Source organism: Antennarius striatus, chromosome 1 (genome assembly GCF_040054535.1).
Source record: "Antennarius striatus isolate MH-2024 chromosome 1, ASM4005453v1, whole genome shotgun sequence".
Classification (NCBI taxonomy): domain Eukaryota; kingdom Metazoa; phylum Chordata; class Actinopteri; order Lophiiformes; family Antennariidae; genus Antennarius; species Antennarius striatus.
In genome coordinates, this window is record NC_090776.1 from 27,652,789 (window position 1) to 27,675,855 (window position 23,067).

At 39.1% G+C, this 23,067-nt stretch overlaps 2 protein-coding genes across 5 annotated transcripts in view; one reads left to right on the forward strand and one right to left on the reverse strand.

Moving 5' to 3' along the window:
* LOC137587485 (protein mono-ADP-ribosyltransferase PARP6) lies at nt 1-20,391 on the reverse strand. The gene is made up of 24 exons (XM_068313193.1): nt 20,333-20,391; nt 17,950-18,046; nt 16,426-16,565; nt 15,827-15,904; nt 14,755-14,849; nt 14,407-14,467; nt 14,113-14,203; nt 13,874-13,940; nt 13,443-13,592; nt 12,379-12,529; nt 11,876-12,007; nt 11,419-11,514; nt 11,075-11,167; nt 10,651-10,776; nt 10,385-10,450; nt 9,925-9,992; nt 9,472-9,520; nt 9,238-9,350; nt 8,100-8,172; nt 5,526-5,595; nt 4,581-4,660; nt 3,910-3,973; nt 3,429-3,513; nt 1-2,056 (listed from the first exon to the last, which is right to left on the reverse strand). The coding sequence occupies exons 3-24, from the start codon at nt 16,426-16,428 to the stop codon at nt 1,954-1,956; spliced, it is 1,914 nt and encodes a 637-aa protein (XP_068169294.1). The 5' UTR covers nt 16,429-16,565; nt 17,950-18,046; nt 20,333-20,391; the 3' UTR covers nt 1-1,953.
* pkma (pyruvate kinase M1/2a) overlaps nt 19,254-23,067 on the forward strand; it is a 15,985-nt gene continuing 12,171 nt past the window's right edge. The window contains exon 1 of one of the 4 annotated variants that reach the window (XM_068307594.1): nt 19,254-19,314. In XM_068307594.1, the coding sequence (XP_068163695.1) occupies nt 19,271-19,314 (44 nt within the window). In that variant the 5' untranslated portion in view covers nt 19,254-19,270. Of the gene's footprint in view, nt 19,315-20,584; nt 20,731-23,067 lie in introns of those variants that run through there. The other 3 variants (XM_068310387.1, XM_068311974.1, XM_068311210.1) reach the window with 3 other exon arrangements.

A 23,067-nucleotide genomic window follows, 5' to 3' on the forward strand; every position in this document is an offset into this window, starting at 1 on the left:
CTGCTGGTCAACATGGTAGCGAAACGAGACCATTAAACACAAGAGACTTTCAAAGTACTTTCCAATGAGACATCAAAGAAAAGTAGACAATAAGTAAAATTGTGCAAAATCAGGCTTTATTCTTTTTTTTTCCAGTACCACCACCTTTCATCACCAACTCTGTAATAACCATCATTGTTGTCAACATCATCCTTGAAAAGAAAAAAAATCACTCGTCAGAGACACGCAGCCAAAGAAAAAATTCTCGAAAACACTCAACGTATTAACCTTTCAGCCAGAACAGGCATGGGCTGTAACTACAGTCCTGTGCTACACGCAGAGAGATGTACATATCAGCTTCCTTATAGGCAATTCCTTGTGATGAGATCTTTGATGTTCTTGATTTCAGTGCCTTAAAATCCAGTGAAGTCCAGAAGCCATTGAAAGTTCTTCCCAAAGACAAGACACGGTTAGCATGTTGGATATTTTAGTCTTACTGATTCCACAGAGACAGTCCATTTTCTTCAGTTTAGGCAAAATGTTGAATAAGTGCAAAGTCCAATATAATGTCAAGAAAATACAAACCCACACGTACATACGTACATACAGTACATGACTAACTGATAAACTTGATTAGATATACAAGGTTGCCATTCATTGCACTTTAATGCAGATGTGTATCATCCAGTGTCTGTAACTCAGGGTCGAAGAAGATGTGAGCTCACCTGGACTGGATGCAGTCAGCTGATAGTTTGGTAATATCGTCCATGATTTTCTGTACAGTGGATTTTGAAGGCTGTGAATCCGACCCATGGGTACTGTAGGAGATTCATTTCAATATGAGATATGAAGTACTTCAAGAAAACAAAAAAAAGATGACCCGGCAAAAATTATTGCACACAACAAGTGTATGGTAGTATTTTTAACATGGGGCACACTGCAGGTGACAGATATAACAGATCAACAGATACTGATCCATTTTTTTTTGTTTCTGCTTGGATGAATGAAAGGACGGATGATGGAGAGATAAAAGGATTGGGGAATAATTTTGTTTTTGCTCAGAGCTTCATATTGAACAGTTGAAGGTTCTAGCTTTAGTTTGTTAAGGGACTATGGACAACTTGGAAACAGAGCCTTAAGACAACGCTTCAGCACACAGCGTTTAAGATATGCAGCTCTATGTCTTCAACATAGAAGTAGAATTTCAACCATACACACACCCCAAGTCCTAAAATGACAATGCATCTGTTTTATCATCTTCAAAATGTGGCTAGTGTTTTCAACTTGATAATGCTATTAAAAAGAACCTATAGTCTGTGATTTGAATTCAAGTCAAACTTTGCTTTTAAAAATTTCAGAACTTCATCCCAAGTAAAAAATGACAAAGGACAAAATGACATAACTGCAGCTTAGATAAACATGTCCCAGACCTAAATGCATTTCATTAGCGAAAGCAAATTAAATAAAGAGATCAAAGGGAAAGCCTATGCAAGAACAAAAATAGAGCAAACTTCTATGTGAATGCAAATTAGTCATTTTCCACAAAGAGATGTTAGTATGATTGGGATTCATTTTTCTGGATATTATATTCTCGATCACAGAGGTTATTATTACAAAAAGACTAGTAAAAGTGCAGCAAGACAAAGAAAGAAAAAGTCCGGATGGCTCTGGGTTTGAACATGTGTTAAGGTGGAGAAGCCACACCGGAGACTTCTTTTTTCTTCATTAGTATGGCATGTTTTTGTTGGAAACTGACATGAAATGAGAACAGCAGACTGACTGTCACGTGGTAATGATCGATGGATGAATGAAGAAAATAATCCATGACCACTCCAAAGGACCAGAAAGAACCAACTTTAGAAATAATGTGCTCAAGAGCTCCCTTAGCCTTCAGGACCTGGCCTGAGGTCAGCTCGCCCAAACATTCGCATCTGCCTGTGTGCCACCTCCAGAGAGACGTATGGAGAGCTTCTATTAGCTGGAGTAGATCTGGGTCCCGATCACACGCATAATCTCCTTCTGCACCTTAGGCTCCTGGGTGTTGATGTTGGCATCTCCTACTTGACCGTCCTCATACCTGTAGATGTACAGTGATGACATCACACAGTATTTCTATTACCTGAGCCATATCGTGTTTTCTTTTTATCATCCTCTTATCTTCTGCTGTATCTTACTGTTGTTACTTGGTGATCTGGGTTGAAGCATTGACCATAATTTTCTTATACATCTATAGCGGGGCGGCAGTGGCTCAACGGTAGAGCGGGCGTCGTATGATCAGAGATCGGCAGTTCGATTCCTGCTCCCACCCATCCATCATCGTAGTGGGAGCTGACAATGAGAGATGTCACCTCACCTCCCAGCCACTGCCGATGTACCCCTGAGCAAGGTGACGTGCAGTCGCGACCCGTCACTCTGCCTCCCCCCATACTATTTGCTAGTTTTCTACTAATTTCAATGACGTGCGGTGAGGTTCATGGTTGGGGAGGCACTGACTTCATCGTAATCAGATGAAACTACCTTGTAGCTTATTCATCATTTAATAAGCAACAGTGAGTGGGTTATTTTTACTTTTTCTCATGGCAGAATTATCTAAACATACAAACTGTAACACACAAATAAGCACATTTGATTAAAAAAAACTTATTATGTTGTTACCTACACATTTTGTATATGTTATGTTTACTTATAAATGAAGTACATGAGCCGCTCCTTCTGAACAAAGGCATCAAAAAAATTTTGAGTTGAGATACGTAATCCTCCATTTTTAAAGTAAGGCAAGGCGAGCGGAAAACAAATGAATGGCTGCACTTTATGCGCTGACTATAGATTGCAGTTTACTGTCATTTCTTCTACAACCGAGGAAGAGGAATCATCGGCCGAATCCCTGGGATCACCAGCGCCCCCTACCATGAGGCATGAGAACGGCATGACTATCTTCCCAGTGGTTTCAGGACTGCTCAACTCAAAAAAGACGCTGCACGCATACAGTTGACAATAAAAACACTGTATATTATATACATTAGCTAAATTATGGAAACTTAGTTCATAGAGCAAATGTGTTTAGCAAATTTTTAGCGACGTTTTAATAGCATTACGGTCTCACTGTATAGCATGCCAAGCACAGCTAGTCGAGCCATGGCGCAATCCATGGTGAGGCTCGGCTGGCTGGTGCCTCACACTCAGCAGTAAATGTGAAAATTCAGCAATTTTGAGTAAAAATACCTAAAATAGATGACGTTAAACAGAAAACTATATAATTCACATCACTGAATAAATATGACCATTTAATTTATTTCTTCTATTTTCCATTTTTGTCTTTTATGAGGCACGGCCTCACCTGCCTCCCCTGACCGCACGTCACTGTTTAATTGCATGCCAACAGGCCCCTAGTGTGTTGTGTTTGTTTCAGGGGCCTGTTGGCAATCATCATTAAATATTGGGATACTCACACAAAAAAGAAGCGAGTGCAGACGTGGTCGGACACGGGACATACCCAGATGTTGCCATGTTTCTGCAGGTCCTTAGATGTGATCACTGTTTAAAAGAGAGATGCAAGGTAGGTCAAAAACACTGAATAACTTACTTGTTACTTGTTCAGTTATTGATTGTAACTGTGAATTATAATGATCTAAAGAGACTGTACTGTCGTTCTTACGTTGTAACTACAGAACTCAACCTTACTTTAAACTTAGTACTGGTAAACATAATGCATGTGAAAAAAAATCTAAAAATTTTGATTTTTAAGTTCAATTATTTTTGAGTAAATGCTTAATAACTAAGAAAAAATATGCAAATGTTAGTTGTACCGCTTTGTGATAGTTTACACAGAAAACGGCACCAATGTGTTGCTCTCAGCAAGATCACTAATGGAGCTGATACCGTGCAGCTATTAATTTTTCATTTTTAATTTCATTAACTGCTTGTTATTACCTTCACACAGAGCGATGCAGTTCAGGTTTCGACTCTGAAGAAACCTTGATTGTATTGGACGGCTCTATTTAATAAAAAAGAGGCAATGGTTAAGCACCACTGAGCACCTGCAGTAAACAACATGATCTAATTTAAGAGTGAATGATGGTACAGTGTGTTCTGATCTCTGGCAAAGTCACACACAGAATGTATCAAGAAAAAAACATTTAAATTTAAAAGAAATATCTTAACTATCTCCTGCCATACATTTTTTTAAAAATTATGATATATTTCCTTGATTTGAAGTGTTCCTTAAAATGATTTCAACCCATTTATTAACCAATCATTTTTGTGTAGGATTAAAATTGGGATTTCTAAACCCCAACTATCTTGTCAGTGTTTGTGTGTCCCTCAGTCCGTCTGTCCGTCCACCAAGTATCTTCATAACCATTGCAGATAGAAAGATGAAACAAAGAGCACATTACTCGGGCGGCAAAGGGAATGAAATTGAGATGATGATCTTGACCTTGTGAAAAGTAGGTCAAGGTCAAATTTCAACTTTTGTACACTCAGGAACCAGATAAAATAGAAAGGCGAGGTAGAAGAAATAGAAAGCACCAGTTTTGGTCAGTGTCTGACTGCCTTGTTTCAGACCTGTGAATGTAAGGCGGTGATGTATCGGCTTCTCTCACCTGTGGTATAGTGTTCATTCGGTTGTAACGCTGCACCAGTTCATCTTTGGTGGGCATTCTGTGCTGTCCTTTCCCCATTCCTGCAAGAGGCAGCACAGCGAGAGCAAACATCCCTGTGTCAGGATGACCTTACTGCAAGTCATTCAAGCTGCGTAAAAGCCTCCCTCAAGCGGTCTTTAACTCCTTGAAGAGAGACATTAATACCCACAGAGCCATCCTTCATTTGAAGGTTATGTTTATGATTTCCACTCAGACATGAACTGCCACTTTCAGTATCAAGACAGAAATGGCTACACCAAGAACAGCTGTTTTATGAATAAAACCATGTGCTTAAACACAGTTAGTTCTGATTATCACTGTCATCTACTTTAGTGTGTATTTGATGGCAAAATTATTATGCAACATGGACATGGAGGCAGAAATTCTGATTTTTTTTTGTTTAAACCAAGAATAATTAATTACAAATTCTCATCCTGAAACCTGAGAAAGCATTGCTTAGGCAATAACCTCCTATTTACGTAACCAGTCACAAAACCAGACTGGGATTGGCTAAAAGCCAACTCCTGAAATTGAGTTTCAACAGAAATACACAAATGCGAAGGGTACAAATTTGATAAAATGACTCTACACAGTCTATGATGGGAAGGAAAACAGTACTGTACAATAAATCTGAGACAAAAAATAACATACTCATTTTATACAGCTATTACAAATGTATGGTAGGATAGGTGGCACACACGTCCAGCGACAAGACCCAACACCACCCAATGTACACTACACATACAACACAGAGAAAGACAAAAGTGCTGCATGGAAAGCTCCCTCATGTGAAATGTGTTCCAGGATGATAATCAGGCCATGTTACAAACGCAGAGCATACTCAGTCAACATGGTGGTGAAACAGAGGCGAGGGGACCGGAATGGTGACAAAAGAGTCATTCCTACCTGAGTATCCAAAAGATATGCTGGAGATGGGGCTCAGATAGATGCCCTTTCCATATGCTGCCCCATGCAGCTTGGGTTTAAAAAGAGTTAAGAGGAAAGGAAGGGTAACTGAGCAGTTGCATGAAAATATGATTGAAATTTGAAATGGTAGTTGTCGTATAGTTTACCTGGCAAAGCAAACAAAATAAATATACACCCACCAACACACACACACACGTACACACACACACATACACACAGACACTCAGACTCCAGTAATTGTGAGTCACACGTTTGAATTGCCAACCTTGTTTCTCCTAGCAACATGATGTAGTCCAGCAAAGGTCATGTCATTTCTTGTCATGACCGGTGAATGAATTTTGTTTAAAAAGATCTTTGCAAAAATGCACTTGAGGAAAGCTGATATGAGAAAGGAGGCTTGAAGGTGGGAAAGAATGAGCATGATAGGTCACAATGATGAGGTTCAAAACAAGGTTGTCCAGAAAGAGGAAAAACTAGCAGGTGCTCATAATCCACAGTGAAACCACTGAACAAATGACAGGATGAACTTGAGGCTCTGGGTGTGACACCAGCCCATAAGGAGGAAATCAAAAGAAACAGTAGACAAGTGGTATCATGTGATGGCTGAAGCTGGAGGCAGACTCAGGCCTCATTGTGTGAAACGCAGGACATGACAGAGGAAGGCGGATTGCCAATGCTCAAGGTGAAATGGAGAGGAGAAAGGAGGTAGATGAGCGCACAGGTGAGATCAAAGATGGATAGTTCAAAAAGTTATGGGAACAAAAAAGCCATTAATAAAACACAGCAGCATGATAGAACAATCATGACTGGCATGAGAATTACGAAGATCCTTGAGATTTCACATTTAATTGTGTTAAATACAAATTTCAGGTATGCCGTCATTATCGTACTTATTGTGCAAATGAGACAATTTTGCCCTCTTTGCTGCTCATGTCTTCCTTTCTTGTTTCGTTATTTATTTCTCTTTTGCAGACCTGGGTCACATAGAACCTCCAACCAAGACGTAACAACATAAAGATGCAGATGGATGCATGTAAAGGCTTCTACTTCTGCCTTGATATTATATTTAAGGATTGTATATGTGTGTGTGTGTGTGTGTGTGTGTGTGTGTGTGTGTGGTTTTGATTTACTTAAAAATCTGAATAGATAATGAGTGCTGCAAGTTCCTGACCTTTTAATTGTTACTTTAATGGTTCTTAAAGACTTCAATGAAGCCTGTCCTGTGCATTCTTCAGACCTGTAATCCATGCTGTAGGTGGCTAACCCCAATACAACATACCAAGCTGTCACATGAGATCACAATTGCCACCATAGTCCCATGCTCTGTTTACCACCTGCCAGAATAGCAACCATCTTCTTCTCCTTTCGGCTTTTCCCTTCAGGGGTCGCCACAGCGAATCAGTAGCCTCCATCTAACCCTGTCTTCTGTATCCTCTTCTCTCACACCAACTACCTTCATGTCCTCTTTCACTACATCCATAGATCAGTCTCTCCATCCTTACTGTGGCCTAGCCTACAAGTCATCATAAGCCCCTTGTTTGGCCTTTGCTACCTCTACTTTCACCTTACGCTGCATCTCCCTGTACTCCTGTCTACTCTCCTCAATCCTCTCAGTGTCTCACTTCCTCTTAGCTAACCTCTTTCTCTGTATACACTCCTGTACCTCCTCATTCCACCAAGTCTCCTTATCTACTTTCCTTCCAGATGACACACCAAGTACTCTCCTACCCGTCTCCCTGATCACATCAGCTGTAGTTGTCCAGTCATCTGGAAGAACCTCCTGACCACCCAGAGCCTGTCTTAACTCCTTCCTAAAAGTCATGCAACACTCTTCCTTTTTTAGCTTCCACTATTTCGTCTTCTGCTCTGCCTTTGCCCTCTTCATCTTCCTCACCACCAGAGTCATCCTACACACCACCATCCTATGCTGTTTGGCTACACTCTCGCCTACCACTACTTTACAGTCACTGATCTCCTTCAGATTACACCGTCTACACAAGATGTAGTCTACCTGTGTGCTCCTACCTCCACTCTTATAGGTCACCCTATGTTCCTGCCTCTTCTGGAAGAAATTATTCACTACAGCCGTTTCCATCCTCTTTGCAAAGTCAACTACCATCTGTCCTTCTGCATTCCTCTGCTGGATACCAAACCTGCCCATCACCTCCTCACTTCTAGGTATGCCCTACATCACTTCATCAAGGTCCAACCAGAATTTCTCCTTCTCCTCCAGCTCATGTTCTACCTGTGGAGCATACCCACTAACAACATTGAACGTCACATCTTCGATTTCTAGCTTCAGACCCATCACTCTATCGGACACTCTTTTTACCTCCAGGACATTCCTAACAAACTCCTCCTTCAAGATAACTCCTACTCCATTTCTCTTCCTATCTACATCATGATAAAACCATAAACCCATCAAAATAGCAGTTCACTTACATTAACTGCAAAAAAGAATCATCTTAAGGCAACCCTGCACCTGCTGACAGAAGGCTCACCTTCCAAGTGGCAACCCATTGTAAATTCCAGCAAGCTGCTAGGGTTACGTACCTGCAGTTTGGTATAGGAGGCATTGACTAGTCCATTCCTCAGAACAGAGTGCCAGTTCTCTATATGGGAACCACTGGACAAGGGAGGGGGGGGAAACAAAGTGGTATGAGAACACAAATGGTAACATGTGATTATCAAATTATTTATTGTACTATTTCTGTTAATATTCTCTGACCTATGTGCTTTAACAAAGTGCTTTTATGATCATAAAAGCTATTTATATGATTTTAGTAAAGATATTTTGGGAGATTATGTTACATCATCACAGTCCTCTAATTCCATCATTCAATGCTAAAAAAAAAAAAGTACTGCATGTGTCAAATGATCAAACCCATCAGTGCTGTGCAGAGTGCAGGCATCTGAGCTGTCTTAAAATAAAACATAACCCTGCTATTTTTAAATGATTTTGAATGAGTTATAATTTCTATTGATAAACTGGAAAAGGTTCTTTGATTCACTGATCAATCTAACTAAGTTTGAGATTCTTTTTATATTTTTATATTCCTAATTACATCAATATAACGTGATGATAGTCAAGATGGCACATTTTGACATATCTTATTGGTAATTATTAAATGTGTGGTACTAACAGCCCTTAAGGGGGACTGTTAATATTGCTCATGAGTTAGCTGAAGCCAGATGGACCATGTGTATCTAAAATATTCAGAAAAGCCCCATCTGCTACAGTACACATCTCCATCCCACAGATAGTGCTGGCTCTATGTGTTGGCTTAACAAGGTGATTTTTCTCTCCAAGAGAGTGGCCACTAGTCTGTGCCATTATTTGTTATTGTTCCATAAAAATGTGCCAGAGTGGTTTCTCCATTCACAGCATAATTACAAAGTGCTCCAGACGAAGACATGTTCATGTTTGACTGAGTGTGTTGTTGTAATGCTAAATTATGCATGCATTTTAGTGACTATGCTTGATTTGAGATCAATTATTTACAGAGTCATTCCTCACATTATATTTGCCTAACAAAGCTGCGAGCTCAGAAATGTAACTATTAACCCTTTAAACTTCTCAGGTGTTTTATAGTAGCCTGATTTTAAGCTTTATAACCAATAAGCTTCAAACTAGCCATTCAATTTTCACTGTATGACTGCTATGTCAGCTAATGACGCAAAGTGGACTCACTGGAAGGCAAAGGTGCTGCCATACAGCTTCTTAGCTGTGCGAAAACGAGCCTCCTTGGCTGGGGGGCTGCTGAGCAACAGGAACTGGTGGGAGGTGTGCATGAATTTCAATTGCTATAAAGATGAGGTCACGAGAGCAAGAAAAAGAGACAGATAATAATTATGAACCATCAAATTACATAATGGGATATTATTAAAAAATAATAATAATTTGATCGTCATTCTGGTTGCCTACCCTACTCAGAGGCAGCTTGACGATATGGGATCTGTTGCTGGAAATAATCCTGCAGAAAACAGAGAGGAAGGAGAAATAATTAAAATGCTGCACAATCTCAAGCAGCCATTACTGTGCCACTGCTTAGCTTGAAACACAGCAGAGCTTTTGACTTGTCATTGTTAGGGTGTTATTAATAACATTAACAACAGTTTCATCTCAAGTATCCCAGTAAGCTATGATGGTGACAATGAGGCGATACGTACAATAACAGGACCATGACAATTAAGCTGCTGAGTGTAATTCAGCAATCTAATCATTTCATCCTGTGCTTTCTGTAGTGTTTTCCATAAAACAGGCCTGATGGCATAAGCTCATAAGCAGTATTATATTTGTCATGTGCATGTGTGTGCTCCCATAATAAGAAGCAAAGCAGAGGAAACTCATTGTTGAAAATAGAACTTCCCTACTCACCACTGTAGAAGAGGATGGGCAAGAGGATCAAGTTTGTCCATCTGTTTCTTGATCTCTAGATAGGAGCCCTGAAAAAAAAGCATGTGCTGCTTTTAATTTATTTTTCTTTCTTGCACAGTCTTTCTTTCAAAAGAGTAAGAATTTAGTTTTATTTGAATTATGTAACAACGGTTATTATATAATACAGAGATACAGAGAAGATAAACTAATCAACTGTCTGATAAACAAAGACAGCACCCATACAGCATTAACATTACAGTCCATTAAACACAGTCATGGAGCAGACACAGTGAGAGCGAGAGTGAGTGAGTGAGTGAGTGAGTGAGTGAGTGAGTGAGTGAGTGAGTGAGTGAGTGAGTGATGATCATGCATAGAAATTACATTTATTAAATAAACTTATGTAAAATCTAACTCCAGCTGGCAACCCTTCCCTTCTTTCCCACTCTTTCCCTTCTTGTACCTGGGTCATTTCCCGGATGGACATGACACTGTCCAGTGCTTTCTGCAGTCTCTCATAATTCTTCTTCTGTGTTCATCGGTTGAGCCAAACATCCATTGTGTGCAATGAGAAAGGAGACAACATACAAACGTCTACACTCATTTGTTAAGGTGTAATAACAGCAGCTGTGAATTTTGTATCACAAATGGAAGTGTCATCTTGGAATTAAATATGCGTACTGTGTTTATTCAATAGGTAGTCAAAATTTCAGGAGTGAGGGTGCCGACCTTTGGGTTGAATGCAAGAGTTTTGGGGTCGTTGGGGTCAACAACTGAGGGGTATGGTTCAAAGATGATGCTCTTCCGGGGGGATTCAAGAGCAGCTCGACACATTGCCACAAGCAGATCCACCACCTGGGGAGACAGGGATTTTATGTTTATATTTTATAGCTTTAGCTTAGATTCTTAATGACTATTCCAGCATAATACAACAGAAGAGCCTGCCCCTGTTCCAATACTGTAATTTAACTACAAAATACTCAGAAATGGACACAGATCACATCTCCTTCCTAAGGCCAATGTGACACTGGTGTTAAAAGTTTCATATAACATCCATAAGGATTGTTATATCACAAAATAAATTGGTTGAGAGAAAAACTACAGTAAATAAAATCAGAATTGTATCATATACTATCTGTTGTGTTGCTGTCACCTCTGCTCCTGTGGCCACTTCCTCTGCAGCACCAGACATCACACCAAGGGTGTAGAAAGAGAACACACACAGCTCCCTGGTGCACACAGCTGGCTATATGAAATCAACACATATGTACAAATGGTAGGAAGAGAAGAGACGTCTTTCAACATGTTCTACACATTAGCTACGCATAAAGTAGGTACGCTCATGCACACACACACTCTTTATCTACTCCTGAAGTGTGACAATCATTGCAAAACCATTAACAGGATTTTTAGACTGATAGAAAGAATCTCATGTAAGATGCTTATAACCGGTTACATAAATCTGTACTCAATGTGTATCTTCATTGTGTTTGGTACCTTTAGCATGGATCCATTCTGAAAGACGTGTTGTTCGTCACACACCACACAGTACTCATTGAGTGTGGGTATCCTCTGCTCCGAGTACTTCATTATCTGGATGGAGAAACACACCCTTTTTATGCCAGTTGCCATTCTAATTTAAATCATTGTGATATTGTATAATTGAACTCATTTGACTTCAAAATTGGTAAAAAAAAAAAAAAAAAATTGGATGGCACTCGTCTGGTTAAACCACGCTGTAAGATACTGGCACTACAATGCATTGTGAAAACATTCAGTGTGAGCAACTGATAGATGCAGAATCACATAAATATATAGTCAAAAAGGTCACCAAATCTGAACGGTGGGTCTCCATTGCTGCTTACATACTGTCACGTTTTTTACAGCATAGAGGAATCACAAAGGACAGGCTGAGTAATTGATTCGTTAGACTCATATTGTCCTGAGGTCTAACCTGCACTAAGAAGCCATACTCCAAGGTAGGGATGTTCTTGCAGTGGCCGCCCGCCTGGGATGAGAAAAATAATTCAATCAGCTGCCTCGTGGTAATCTGCGCTGGGGCCCTGGCCGCCGGAACAGCCACAGTCTGATGGGTCAAGCGAAGACAAAGCATTATGGGAATTGGCGCACTAGCCATGTAACAGTTGGGGTAAAAAAAATAAATAAATAAAAGGCTCAGGTGGTGAACAGTACACGTTGCAGCTGACTGAAGAGAGAATCAGAATGGTTGAAAATGAATTAGTACAGGAAAATAAGTACACAAACCCTTTAGCTTATTGTAGTGGAGAGATTTCTACACGAACACAATTAAAAATGATGTGAGGAGTGTAAAATATAAAGCCATGACGGACACAGTACATCAGATTGAGACACACAAATGCAGCTGTGTTAATTCTACAAATCAGATTCAAAATCTTAGAGACTCATGGATGCATCTTGGTCCAGACTAGCACTGACCTGGCTGTTTGGTGGGTAGCTGAAGAGCTCCCCCTTAGGATTCTTCATTGTACACGAGATGGAGCGGTTCATCAGGCGGGTCACTCTCAGCTCAGGGACACTCAGCTTCCCCTTTAGAACTGTGTCTTGGATCAGAGGAAAACTTGGAGACCTGGGAAAAAAGCCACATAGAAATAACGATAAAACTGTCATTGTTTTTTCTGCCACGATAAAAGACTTGAAACCAGCGTTCACTTCCACCATTGCTCGCAGTACATTATCAATTTACATTGTTGACCTGAGATTCCTGTCAAATTGTGTCAAGAAAGGCTGGTGTAGCCATAACTGTCCAAAAAAAAAAAAAAAAAACATGACAGAAAGACAGAGGCCAAGGAGAGAGTTTCCACTTGAGAATTCTGAGTGTGTCAGAATGTGGATTGAAATGGATCTTCAGTATGCTGCAGAGCTGCATTTCCCTTTGCATGTCTTCTTGGCTAAAGCTCATTTTTCACATACACACATTCGCAAAGTAGTTACATCACTATCTATACAGTTTGCATTTTGTTAACCAGGTTGTTCTTCCTCATCCTTCACAAACTACAGGTTCTGAAATACGATTTCCAGAGGAACCAGGCGCGAGAGTCAAAATGTCACAAAATCCAAATCTTTTAATTAGTCTGTTTTCAAAACCAGGAAAGCTCAGAGTTGACAGCACCAGAGGAACATCCAAAATCATGGTCAAACAGGCAAAGGGTCAAAGGAACAAGAACAGACAAGGGGAGGGGACAAGGGGACACATAGTGTTTAAGAATGTTTTGCAACTACGTGGACATTTTATTGGTTTTCATCAAATTCAATGTTTCAAAATAAAGACCTGCAGCATTATGTGATAAGGAATTTTAAATTAAACATATACTGTAGTATACTAGACCACATATGAATGATCATAACCAAACCATTCAAAATTAATAAAGTTAATACACATCCTTAAATTTACTATATATTCAAAATGCTGTATATAGTATAGAGGCATTGTGCAGATACATTGAAAGAGAGTGCAGCATGTGTGTGTCAGAGAGACCTACTTGGGTATGGGGGAGAAGATGCTGAGCCCAGCACGGAACTTCTTGATGGTTCCTCCAGCTTTGAACCAGCTGTGCCTCTTCTCCTGCTGTGCCTTGAGAAACTCATTACTGAGATGTTTCCACTGCTGGGAGGTGAACGTGCTCAGGATCCTGCCACGTTACAAAATTGAGAGAGTCGAGCGAAAAGACAGTCTGGGTGAAACACGTTGGCGTTTGCGTGGCAAGATTTTAATTAAATGGTCATGCCTTCTGAGTCTATTTCTTCTTTCAGTTCAAATAATAATGTAGTAATCTGAGATATTTTTATATAATGTTGCAGCATGTTCCACTGTGCAAAACATTACTTTGAAAAGGAAACTGAATTCAAAGAATTCAAATTATGACAAAGTCTTTCCAAAAGTTCCATATAAAGCATCAGGGGCATGACTTACTTCTTGAGTTGCAGACCAAGGCTGAATCCCTCTTTATTGGAGGGCTGAAACACTTCCACCGATGGCTCTGAGTAAAGATGACTAACATCATGATACAGCGCAAACATTCACAAACACTCTCTCTTTCACTCTCCCTCTTGTATTGCACTTATTATACTCACCTCCTACGTTCAGTGAGTGGCACAAATACCTAAAGTCCCTCCCAGAAAACCAACATCCATACTGACATCTTTACTCACCAGGTCCATCGAGGTACTGAGAAAGAGAAAAGCGCAGTCTCAGAATAATGGGCTCTGTTCTGATAACTTTCCAAGCTGTCGCAACCTCCTCCTGAGACACATACACACACACACACACACATACGCACAAATATGAAGAGTTAGCATCTTAAATAGGCCCGCTTCTCATTAAATAAATAACTTAAGAGCACACTATCCATTGAAAATGACGCCACTTTGCAAAATGTCAGCATTAGAAAAGGAATGGGTGAACATGGAGGAGGCGTGTGCAGAGAAAGAGGATTGCTGACTCACGTCTAAGAAACCGATGTTAATATGAAGATCTATGTCCACATCATCAATGGTTCCATACTCCCTGTTCAGAAACACAGAGCAGATACACATCATTTATCTTAAGTAATGGGTTGCATTATGCTCTGAACATTTAACTGATTATCCCTTGAGAATGAAAATGAAGGTTATTTTTCTCTACTCTCTCATTATATGCGTAGTTGATATTAATGCACAATATGTTTGAATCATTCTAATGTAGAGCGTGTGATGAAATGAAAAAAAAAATTTTTTAAAAATGCAAGCGCAGTTAGTCAAATCATTCAATGGTTATGTTTGTTACAATTTGCGTTTTGTGTATCTGTGCTGTACCGAACAGAGACAGCGCTGTCAGTGTAGATGTCTTTTACTGCCTCAATATCTGCATCCAGTTGAGGGTGTCGGTACAAGTCAGCAGCACAACTCCCCTGTAAAATGGAATAACACTGGTCAAGATAACAGCACTGGAAATTCTACACAACTGTATATTTTAGCCAGACAGAACTCCACAGGCCTGCCCAGGAAATCCATGTAACCTTTAAGAATGCTTGTTGATGTTACATTGAGAACTGGATATTATATAACATGTTGAAATGAGAATGTCTGTACAATGTTGAATGGGCAGTGTTCTGATTGGTTCAGACTTTCCTACAATTAAATTTACAGAGGCTAAAGGTTAAAAAAAATGTAATTTATTATTATTTAAGGATATTTCATCTTTTCATTCTACAAACTATTGTAGGTGCTTGTCTTTAGCCTTCCATCTGTCAACTTAAATCATTAGTTAATTTACACCATTCATCAATTACCTTTTAAACGCTGACTTCTAAGCTTTTTTTTTTTTCAGGCATCTATAAAAAAAAAAGTCAACACCCTGAGAACAAACCTTTCCCATTATATCACAACCCACCTACAAATAATGGTCCCATGAATGTTTGAACCACATAACATGACTCATATAATATGACTCACCCTCCATTAGAACCCACCCCTAGAATCTGTAATCACATTAAGATCAGATCAAATTTATTAATCCCCGAAACAAAATTATTTCTCCACTCCTTAGTTTATGTTAATCACATGCATAGTATATACTGTATGTGAAACACACACACACGCACACACACACAGAGGGCCTGTAAACATAGAGATGAGAGGTAGGGCGGCAGGCAGCTCCTTCATGGTGCGCCCCAAAACCGTTGCGTTGGTAGTTAATGGTTAAACGGTCAAACTGTTTGTTTATTGTTTGTTTAGGATTTTTTGCTGTGTCAAAAATATTACAATAGTAAAACTCGTGAGATTTATAACACATCTTTAGGAGCTTTATTAAAAATGTTATTTGCACTTTATTATAAAACATTTCTGAACTTCTGATGTGTCAAAAAATGACTTGTTTCTGTTGTACCTGAATGCCATACAGGAACTGCTCCGACTCGTTCTCCCCATCTGACTCCTCGTCTGTCCAACACTGGCCTTTGATGTCCTATGGTTCCACCCATTGTGAAAAGGCCATTATGGGGAAAAAAACAAAAACACAACCTTGTTCTGTCATCCTTTTATTTGATATTCTTTCTTGCATGTCCCTATTTAGCCTCACCCTAGGGCTTCAGAACACTGCTTTATAAAACATCTATGAAAAAAGTGAGTCAAAGAGGTATTATTTATTTCTAAATAAGAAAAGAAAAAGGGATGTTCTCTGAACTCAATATCCTGAATATTGCTCTGACAATTAACAAGGAATGTGTTCATGAAAATATATGCAGTACTCTTCAATGAAATTAATTATTTCCACCAAAGCCTGGAGCCTGGGGGCTTTTAACTCAAGCAACTCAAGTATTCAAAATATTTTAAGCAAAAACAACAATTCGGTAGCTATAGAAAAATCAGTAGTAATGTAATTCTAGCACTGCAATTATATATAATGTACCACATTCTAAGCATTAACTACAAATATGAATGGATGAAATATCATATGCAACACAAATGGGGTTGCAGCTGTCTTACCATTGGGTCTGCTGTTCATAGGGCTCACTCAGACAGGTTTAGGCTTTTGAATACTGACAATCATCACAGCCAATTTCCAGGTGGAGGGAACCAGAATAAAAAAAACCCAAACTTTCTTGCACTGTTTGGAACTACAACACCTTGAAGAAATAGAAAATCAAGTTCAGTAATGGAAGAAAACGTAAAACAAGAGGCCACATCCAGTGATGCCATCCTTTGTAAATAGTTCCCCTCTCCTTTTTTCTTTAAATGGTCTGCACTTCACCTTGCCATGTATCCTAGCAACAGCCATCTCTGCCTCCTTTCAGAGTGGCATTAATCACTGTTGAGAGAATGTGTGGGAGATATGTGCTGTACGTTCAGTGCTCAGAATGTCTCTGTTTCTTTGTATGTTTTTCGACTAAATTCATTAATTAATATCAATGCACTAAAGGCTGGCACACAGTTGTACATGCCCAGTGAAGACAGCGCATTAGCTGAACCCAGTATGTTGTTAAACTACGTCTATTTTTGTCAATTTGCATAAAAAATCATTACAATTTAATTTTTAAAATTACATGTAGTTTCTTTTGTTGAGCATAAGGAGAGTACACAATAGCCACTGTGTGGTTGGTTGGGAAAAAAACCCCATGTAATGATTAAACTGTACACCAAAACAAAGGCTGTGCTTGCAGGTTTCTTGCCAGCTATGATGATGAAAATATAATCTTGATAATATAGAAGTCAGATATAAGGATATAAATTATGATGTTAGGTGAGCTGCAAATGTAAACAACTTGACTATTAGAATAGAAGCAGCTGTATTTCATAGTGAGCCGTCACTTCGTGCTACGACTATAAACAATGAACACGATCATCTATTTAACAGTCAGACAGAATATCGAGAAACATAAATACTGGATGGAAAATGTAGAATGGCAATTACAAAAACAGCATGTATGAAGGATTCTGAGCAATTTGGTGTCTAAAATGAAATGCAGACCATTTATTCATGTCCTCTTTGTTCCTTGTACGAACAAAGCTCTGCATCTGCCTTGCATGAGAACATTGTGTTTTTTGTCATACAAGGTAATTATAATACTGTGTCTCTGATGCTGATGTTGGTTATTTGATGCTGATGTTGGATATTTGATTTTACTGCCCGGCTTCTTTCTTTCTGAAAAACAACCCTCCAAACATGAACTGCTCCTTAATGAGCAGAGCTCCCCCACCATTACCAGCTCCCCTCCTTTCCTTCATGTGCCCGCTACTTTGTCATGTTCTCAGCAGTGCTAGCGTCCAAAACCCCTCAGCCACTGTCGCTCCCCATCATTCCTACATCCTCTGTTGTCTCACATGCCGAAGCTGACAAGCTGACCCCCCCACAACCCAGCCACACACACACACACACACACACCACCACCACCACCACCACCACCCCAACCCCAATCCGTCTCCAATCTGATAATATTAAAAACAAACACAGATGCAGTCAGGCAGAGTTTCCCCTCCCCCTACACCCTTATCCCAGGCATCCATACTTACCTCAACACAGGATGGAGACTCGGATGGTGTCCTTGCCTCAGCAGCAGCTGCTCCCCCTCTTAAAGGGCACACCTGCCCCTCTTTCAGTGGCTGTTTTCTACAGAAATGATAGATGAGAATAAGCCCCCTGCAATATTAGAGAAAGAAAACCTGCAATCTTCCAAATGTGTAGCGACTGTCTCTTCGTGCTTGTGGTCGGTCTGTGAGCAAATCCAGTTGGTGTGTGTTAGTCTGTGTGTTTATCTATTGCAGATCTCTGTTCCTACTGGTGCCTTATATTTTGCCTGACAACACTGAAGGATCTGAGCATGCTCAGTGAAACCAGGCAAGCTTGTCATGTGACCTGCAGCTGACTGCACTGCTGCTGAGAAGAAAAAAAAAAAGAGGAGAAATGCTTTGCTTGAGTAAAATGTCTGCCTGTGTTTTTTTCTCATTGCTTAAGTCTGTGTTTATTAATATGGACTTATCCTTTGGAGGCAGCTGACGATGATCTTCAAATAATTAATCCACTGTATGTTGTACAGATGGAGTTATGCTAACTGCTCTGATTCTTAAATTATAGGACAATAATAATATTGACATTTCAGCAGCATCTTCAAGAAGTAACATAGCAAACATAATACACATGATATACCTGCGATACATCATGTCCCTCCACGAATGTGTGATATAATGGTCATCAAGCTTTGGGCTAATCAGTCTTTGCCCTGATTATATTAATAAGGTACCTATTTTAGAACTGACCTAAAGAATTAATGGATGAATGAACACATGCGTGCACACACACACACACACACACACACAAACACACACACACACATTTTATATATATATATATATATATATATATATATATATATATATATATATATATATATATAATTTATTTTTTTAAATATATGCTAGGAATCAAATGCACAACTTTTGTGAGAAAAAAAATCAAACTATTAAAAAAGATGTTATGCTTAGTGCAATTTCACATAGTTTTTTGTGCAGTTTTTTAATTTTTTGTTTTTTGTGCAGTTTTTTAATTTTATTGTATAATCAGCAGACTCTAAGGATTATGCAACTGTATAGTTTCTGTTATTCTTTGTTTATTCATTATTTGTCCTGAAAGTCCAATATTCTCACAGCGTCTTACTGCTCCACATGACCTGGGAGTAAGCAGCCAGTAATACTGACTGACAGTGGCCAGAGAACAAGGTGACTGGACAGCGGATCTGTGCTTTACCTGCACAGGTGTGTCCAGTGGCCTCAGCTAGTAGAGAGGACTGGAGTGGAGCTATAGGCAGAGACTGTTAACAGCCAGTTAGACGTCAACATGGGCAGTGGAAGCAGCAGTGCTAGTGGCACCGCTATGAACAGGTGAGAACAAAATGGGCACATGGACTCAATGAAGAAGGCATTCTTACAGTAGACCACAGGAAATAAAGGTAAACATTTGGTTAGTATTTTCAATACTTTGCAATTTAAATAGAAAGTGAAGCAATATTTTTCCAGATTTATTTGCCTAATGTCTGTCACGACGTTTGAATATTTACATTTGAAGGTCATTTTTGGTTAAGACAGTTGAGTGTGGTAAGGCTTTAGTTTCTGTCTGCTGCCTCTTTGTGGAGCTGATTATCAGAACAACATAATCAAATCAGCCTGTGAAACATTGGTGATATAGCTTATTGCACAAGACAAAGGAAACAGATTTCTATACCTTATCCTAGAGGAACTATCTGTTATTTAGAATGATAGTATTTATAGAACGGTTAAAAAAAAAAGAAGGTAATTTTAAAAGTGCCATGAAAATTTCAAATCACTTTAAACTAAAGTAAATAGTATGACGAACAAAAGATTACATATTGTGGGGAAAAAATCGGGTTTAGTTTGTTTGTTTGATTTTTTTTATTTTTTATTTAAATTTTCCAGAGTGAGGCGCTGACAAATAAAATCTATGAAGAGAGGTGTTATGTTTCGGCACTAGATGGAGGTATTGTTTCGTAAACTGATTGCACAGTGGCAAACTATTAGCGCATTCATCCCATATTCATCTCCAAAACCTCCAGATTAAATGCAAACTAACGATACAATTAGGAGTATAACGCACACAGAAATGAAGGATGAATGCTGTCAAAACGAACACGGTTTTGAAACATGCATGATGATGTTTTCCACATAAACACTACAGTAGAGTCAAAATAGAAATGTCACGACAAAACTGAGACCTCAACTGTGTACATAAAGGGTAACCCATTTATCTATTTTTGTTGTTGTTTATTTTAATTGGACTTTGTGTATCTACGTACTGTGTCCTTGAGTCTGGAGAAAGAAGCCTTTAAATATTAATATTATTATTATTATTATTATTATTATTATTAAACTGCCAGCTACTCACTGTAAGTTACTGTGAGTTCCTCAGGAAGCTTCACATCACCATCCTTAGTCACATGTCAGACTCCATGCTGTACTCATGCGCTCTTACGCCCCTATTGGTTCCGTAACAGTCCAAAGCGCATCCATCACGTAACACAATATCCTTCCGCCAGAGTGTTCATTTTATCAGTTTGGGAAAATGTCGCATGTGCAATAGTCACAAATAATATACCGTTGATTGTAGAATACCAAGTTTGTTTTGTGTAACTGAGTTAAGACGTTGTATCGGTTTTACTTTATCTGGAATATCTCGGATGGATATGGTGCAGCATCACTGTAAAGTAGTTCCGCAGAGTAAGGGAGCAGGCAGATCACCTTGAGCGGGTCTCAGTGTTACGGCACTTCACGTCGGTCGTAAAGGTAGGTATCCTCAACATTGATTTGCAGGCGATCGATTCTATGTGATCCAATAACTAATGGTACACTTGCACCGTCTATTTCCCACCTTCTAAAGCTTTGCTGTCTTTTATTCTACATGTACCTACATGTTACATCATGTACGTTTGTAACTATGGGAATGTTTTAGACACGCAATGATGGCTTGATTTAGGCTTCGCAATACAGTGCCGCTTTTTGATATCCGAAATTATATATAAGCACTAGTGCGCTGAGAAATAAATGAATTGCTAAAAAGCCACTTCTCGTCCCAACGTGTTTGGTAACCTGATTGTCTGTTGTGACTTATTGCACTTAAAATAAATGAATAATCGTCATACTATTCCGTGTTGTTATTCATGAATGTCATCGCGAACTGCAAACATGGGATGTCTGTTTTACTTGTTTGCGGCAAAATACAGCGATTAACCCCAAAAGTACTTTATTAAAAGGTGATGCACTCAGTGTTGGACAGAGTCTCTTCCGGTTGCGGGTGTGGCCGCTCCGGCTCCTCGGCCTCCCATTGGTCAGTGACTGTGACGTCTGTAGATCAGGAAAATGTGACGCAGAACTTGTACGTGACCGTCGTCCTTATTGCTGTATATTACAGTACTTTGTTTTAATCTTTTAAAAAAACACACAAAAAGACGGTATATTGTATGTTAGCGATTTAGACTGTGCTAAAAATTAAACACCATGCAGTATTGGAGGTCGCTCGTTCAAGTATTCAGAGTATTTGTTTTTATTGTTAAAGTCGGGCATCGTTCGTGTTTCGTTATTTTATCCATTCATATGCTCTTTCATATTTTCCTCACAAAACACATCGGACATATTTTTTTTTGTTCTAAATAAATGTTCTAGAAGGCAACCAAGCAGTGAAAAATATCATTTGTAATGTTTGAATTGTGTTAGCTTCACCACCGCGGTAGCTTGCTGCAGTGGTGTCACAGCTAGAATGTTCCCACTGAAACTTGCAGGAAGACGGAACCCATTATTGGAACCTGTTTGTAGAAAACGATAAGAAGAAGTTATTTGTCAGCATTGTTAAATCTTGTCTGAAATAATCAATCTCCAGGATTTACTGCAGCTGGATCTGTATATTAAGTGAATATATTCTGGTGGCGAATTTATAGATTTTTTTTTTTTTGTTACATGATTTTATGTTCATGATATTTTGTCTTTTAATGTTATGGGGCAGATTTGGTAAATCTCCTCAAAGTTTTTATGTTTGTTGTTTTTTTTTTTTTTAATCATTTAAGTGAAATAGTCACGTCTGGGTTATTCGATGATAATCAGAAAGTTATTATATGCTGGAGCCGGTGCCACAAAAGTGGCATTTCAATTGCTAATAGAACAGGCTCAACCAGATAACATCATAATTGAGCACTAATCAAGTTTAAATGTGGAAACCAGTGTTGAAATTGTGTTGGAAAATGACAGTTCTTTTGTGATCAGGCACTCATGTAACCACAGACATGCATAGGCTTGCTACAAGTAGCAAGTAAGTGTCACAAGTACTTTCTTATGGAATACATTTTTGCCTACTTGTTTGCCAATCCTGTGTTTTTGGCTGAATGCCTTCTTTATATAATGTAGTTTACTTTCAGATTATAATGTAAATATGTAGGCCAGAAAAGAGGAGTGCTCACGAGCAGATTCCTATCAAGTAAGCTGACTCGATGGAGACAACTAGTAGTTTTTGTAGTATTTGTTTTATAGTTTGCCAGTTTAAACTAAAATCTCATGTCATTAAAAACACCATTACCAAATTCCACAACCTAATAAATGTATAAATTCAATCTGAACTTTCAGACTACAGAACACTCATCTACATGTATGCTGGTTCAATTAAATGAATAGGATTTTAGTGATTTGTAGTTATTTTAGCCGTACCTACTAAGCTTTCGTTCTGTAATTACAGTGTTGCCAATGAATGGTGTACTCAAGTGGCTACTGCTGTTTATAGATGGCAAATCTGATATTTTAATGTGTTGAAGTTTCCTTGACCCTCCGTTATGGTAAGGTCGTTTAGTTGAACTTGGCCTAGAGGGCATTGCAGAAAACCTGCCTTTTGCACCTGTTGCTGCTCCCATGTAATCCACTCCCATCAGAGCTGCATGTTTGCTGCCAATGTTACAAAGAGAGGTGGAACTCTGCCGTTTATGAGCATTTCTTTGTCACTACAGACGGTTGTCTGCCAACACTAGTTTTCAGTTTTTGTAAGGTGCGTGTGTTTGAAATTGAGTTGACAACACTGAATATTCTCAACTTTCTGTACCATGAATCATTGCAGGTTCTCAGGGCTATTATATACAGTACATA

Bases quoted from the DNA above. Each gene is read 5' to 3' on its own strand.
- LOC137587485 (XM_068313193.1), bottom strand. The intron at 14,204-14,406 runs GTGAGTCAGCAA...TATGTGTCTCAG, and splicing joins TTAACATCGGTTTCTTAGAC to GAGGAGGTTGCGACAGCTTG. The intron at 10,451-10,650 runs GTCGGCACCCTC...CGATGAACACAG, and splicing joins CTCTTGCATTCAACCCAAAG to AAGAAGAATTATGAGAGACT.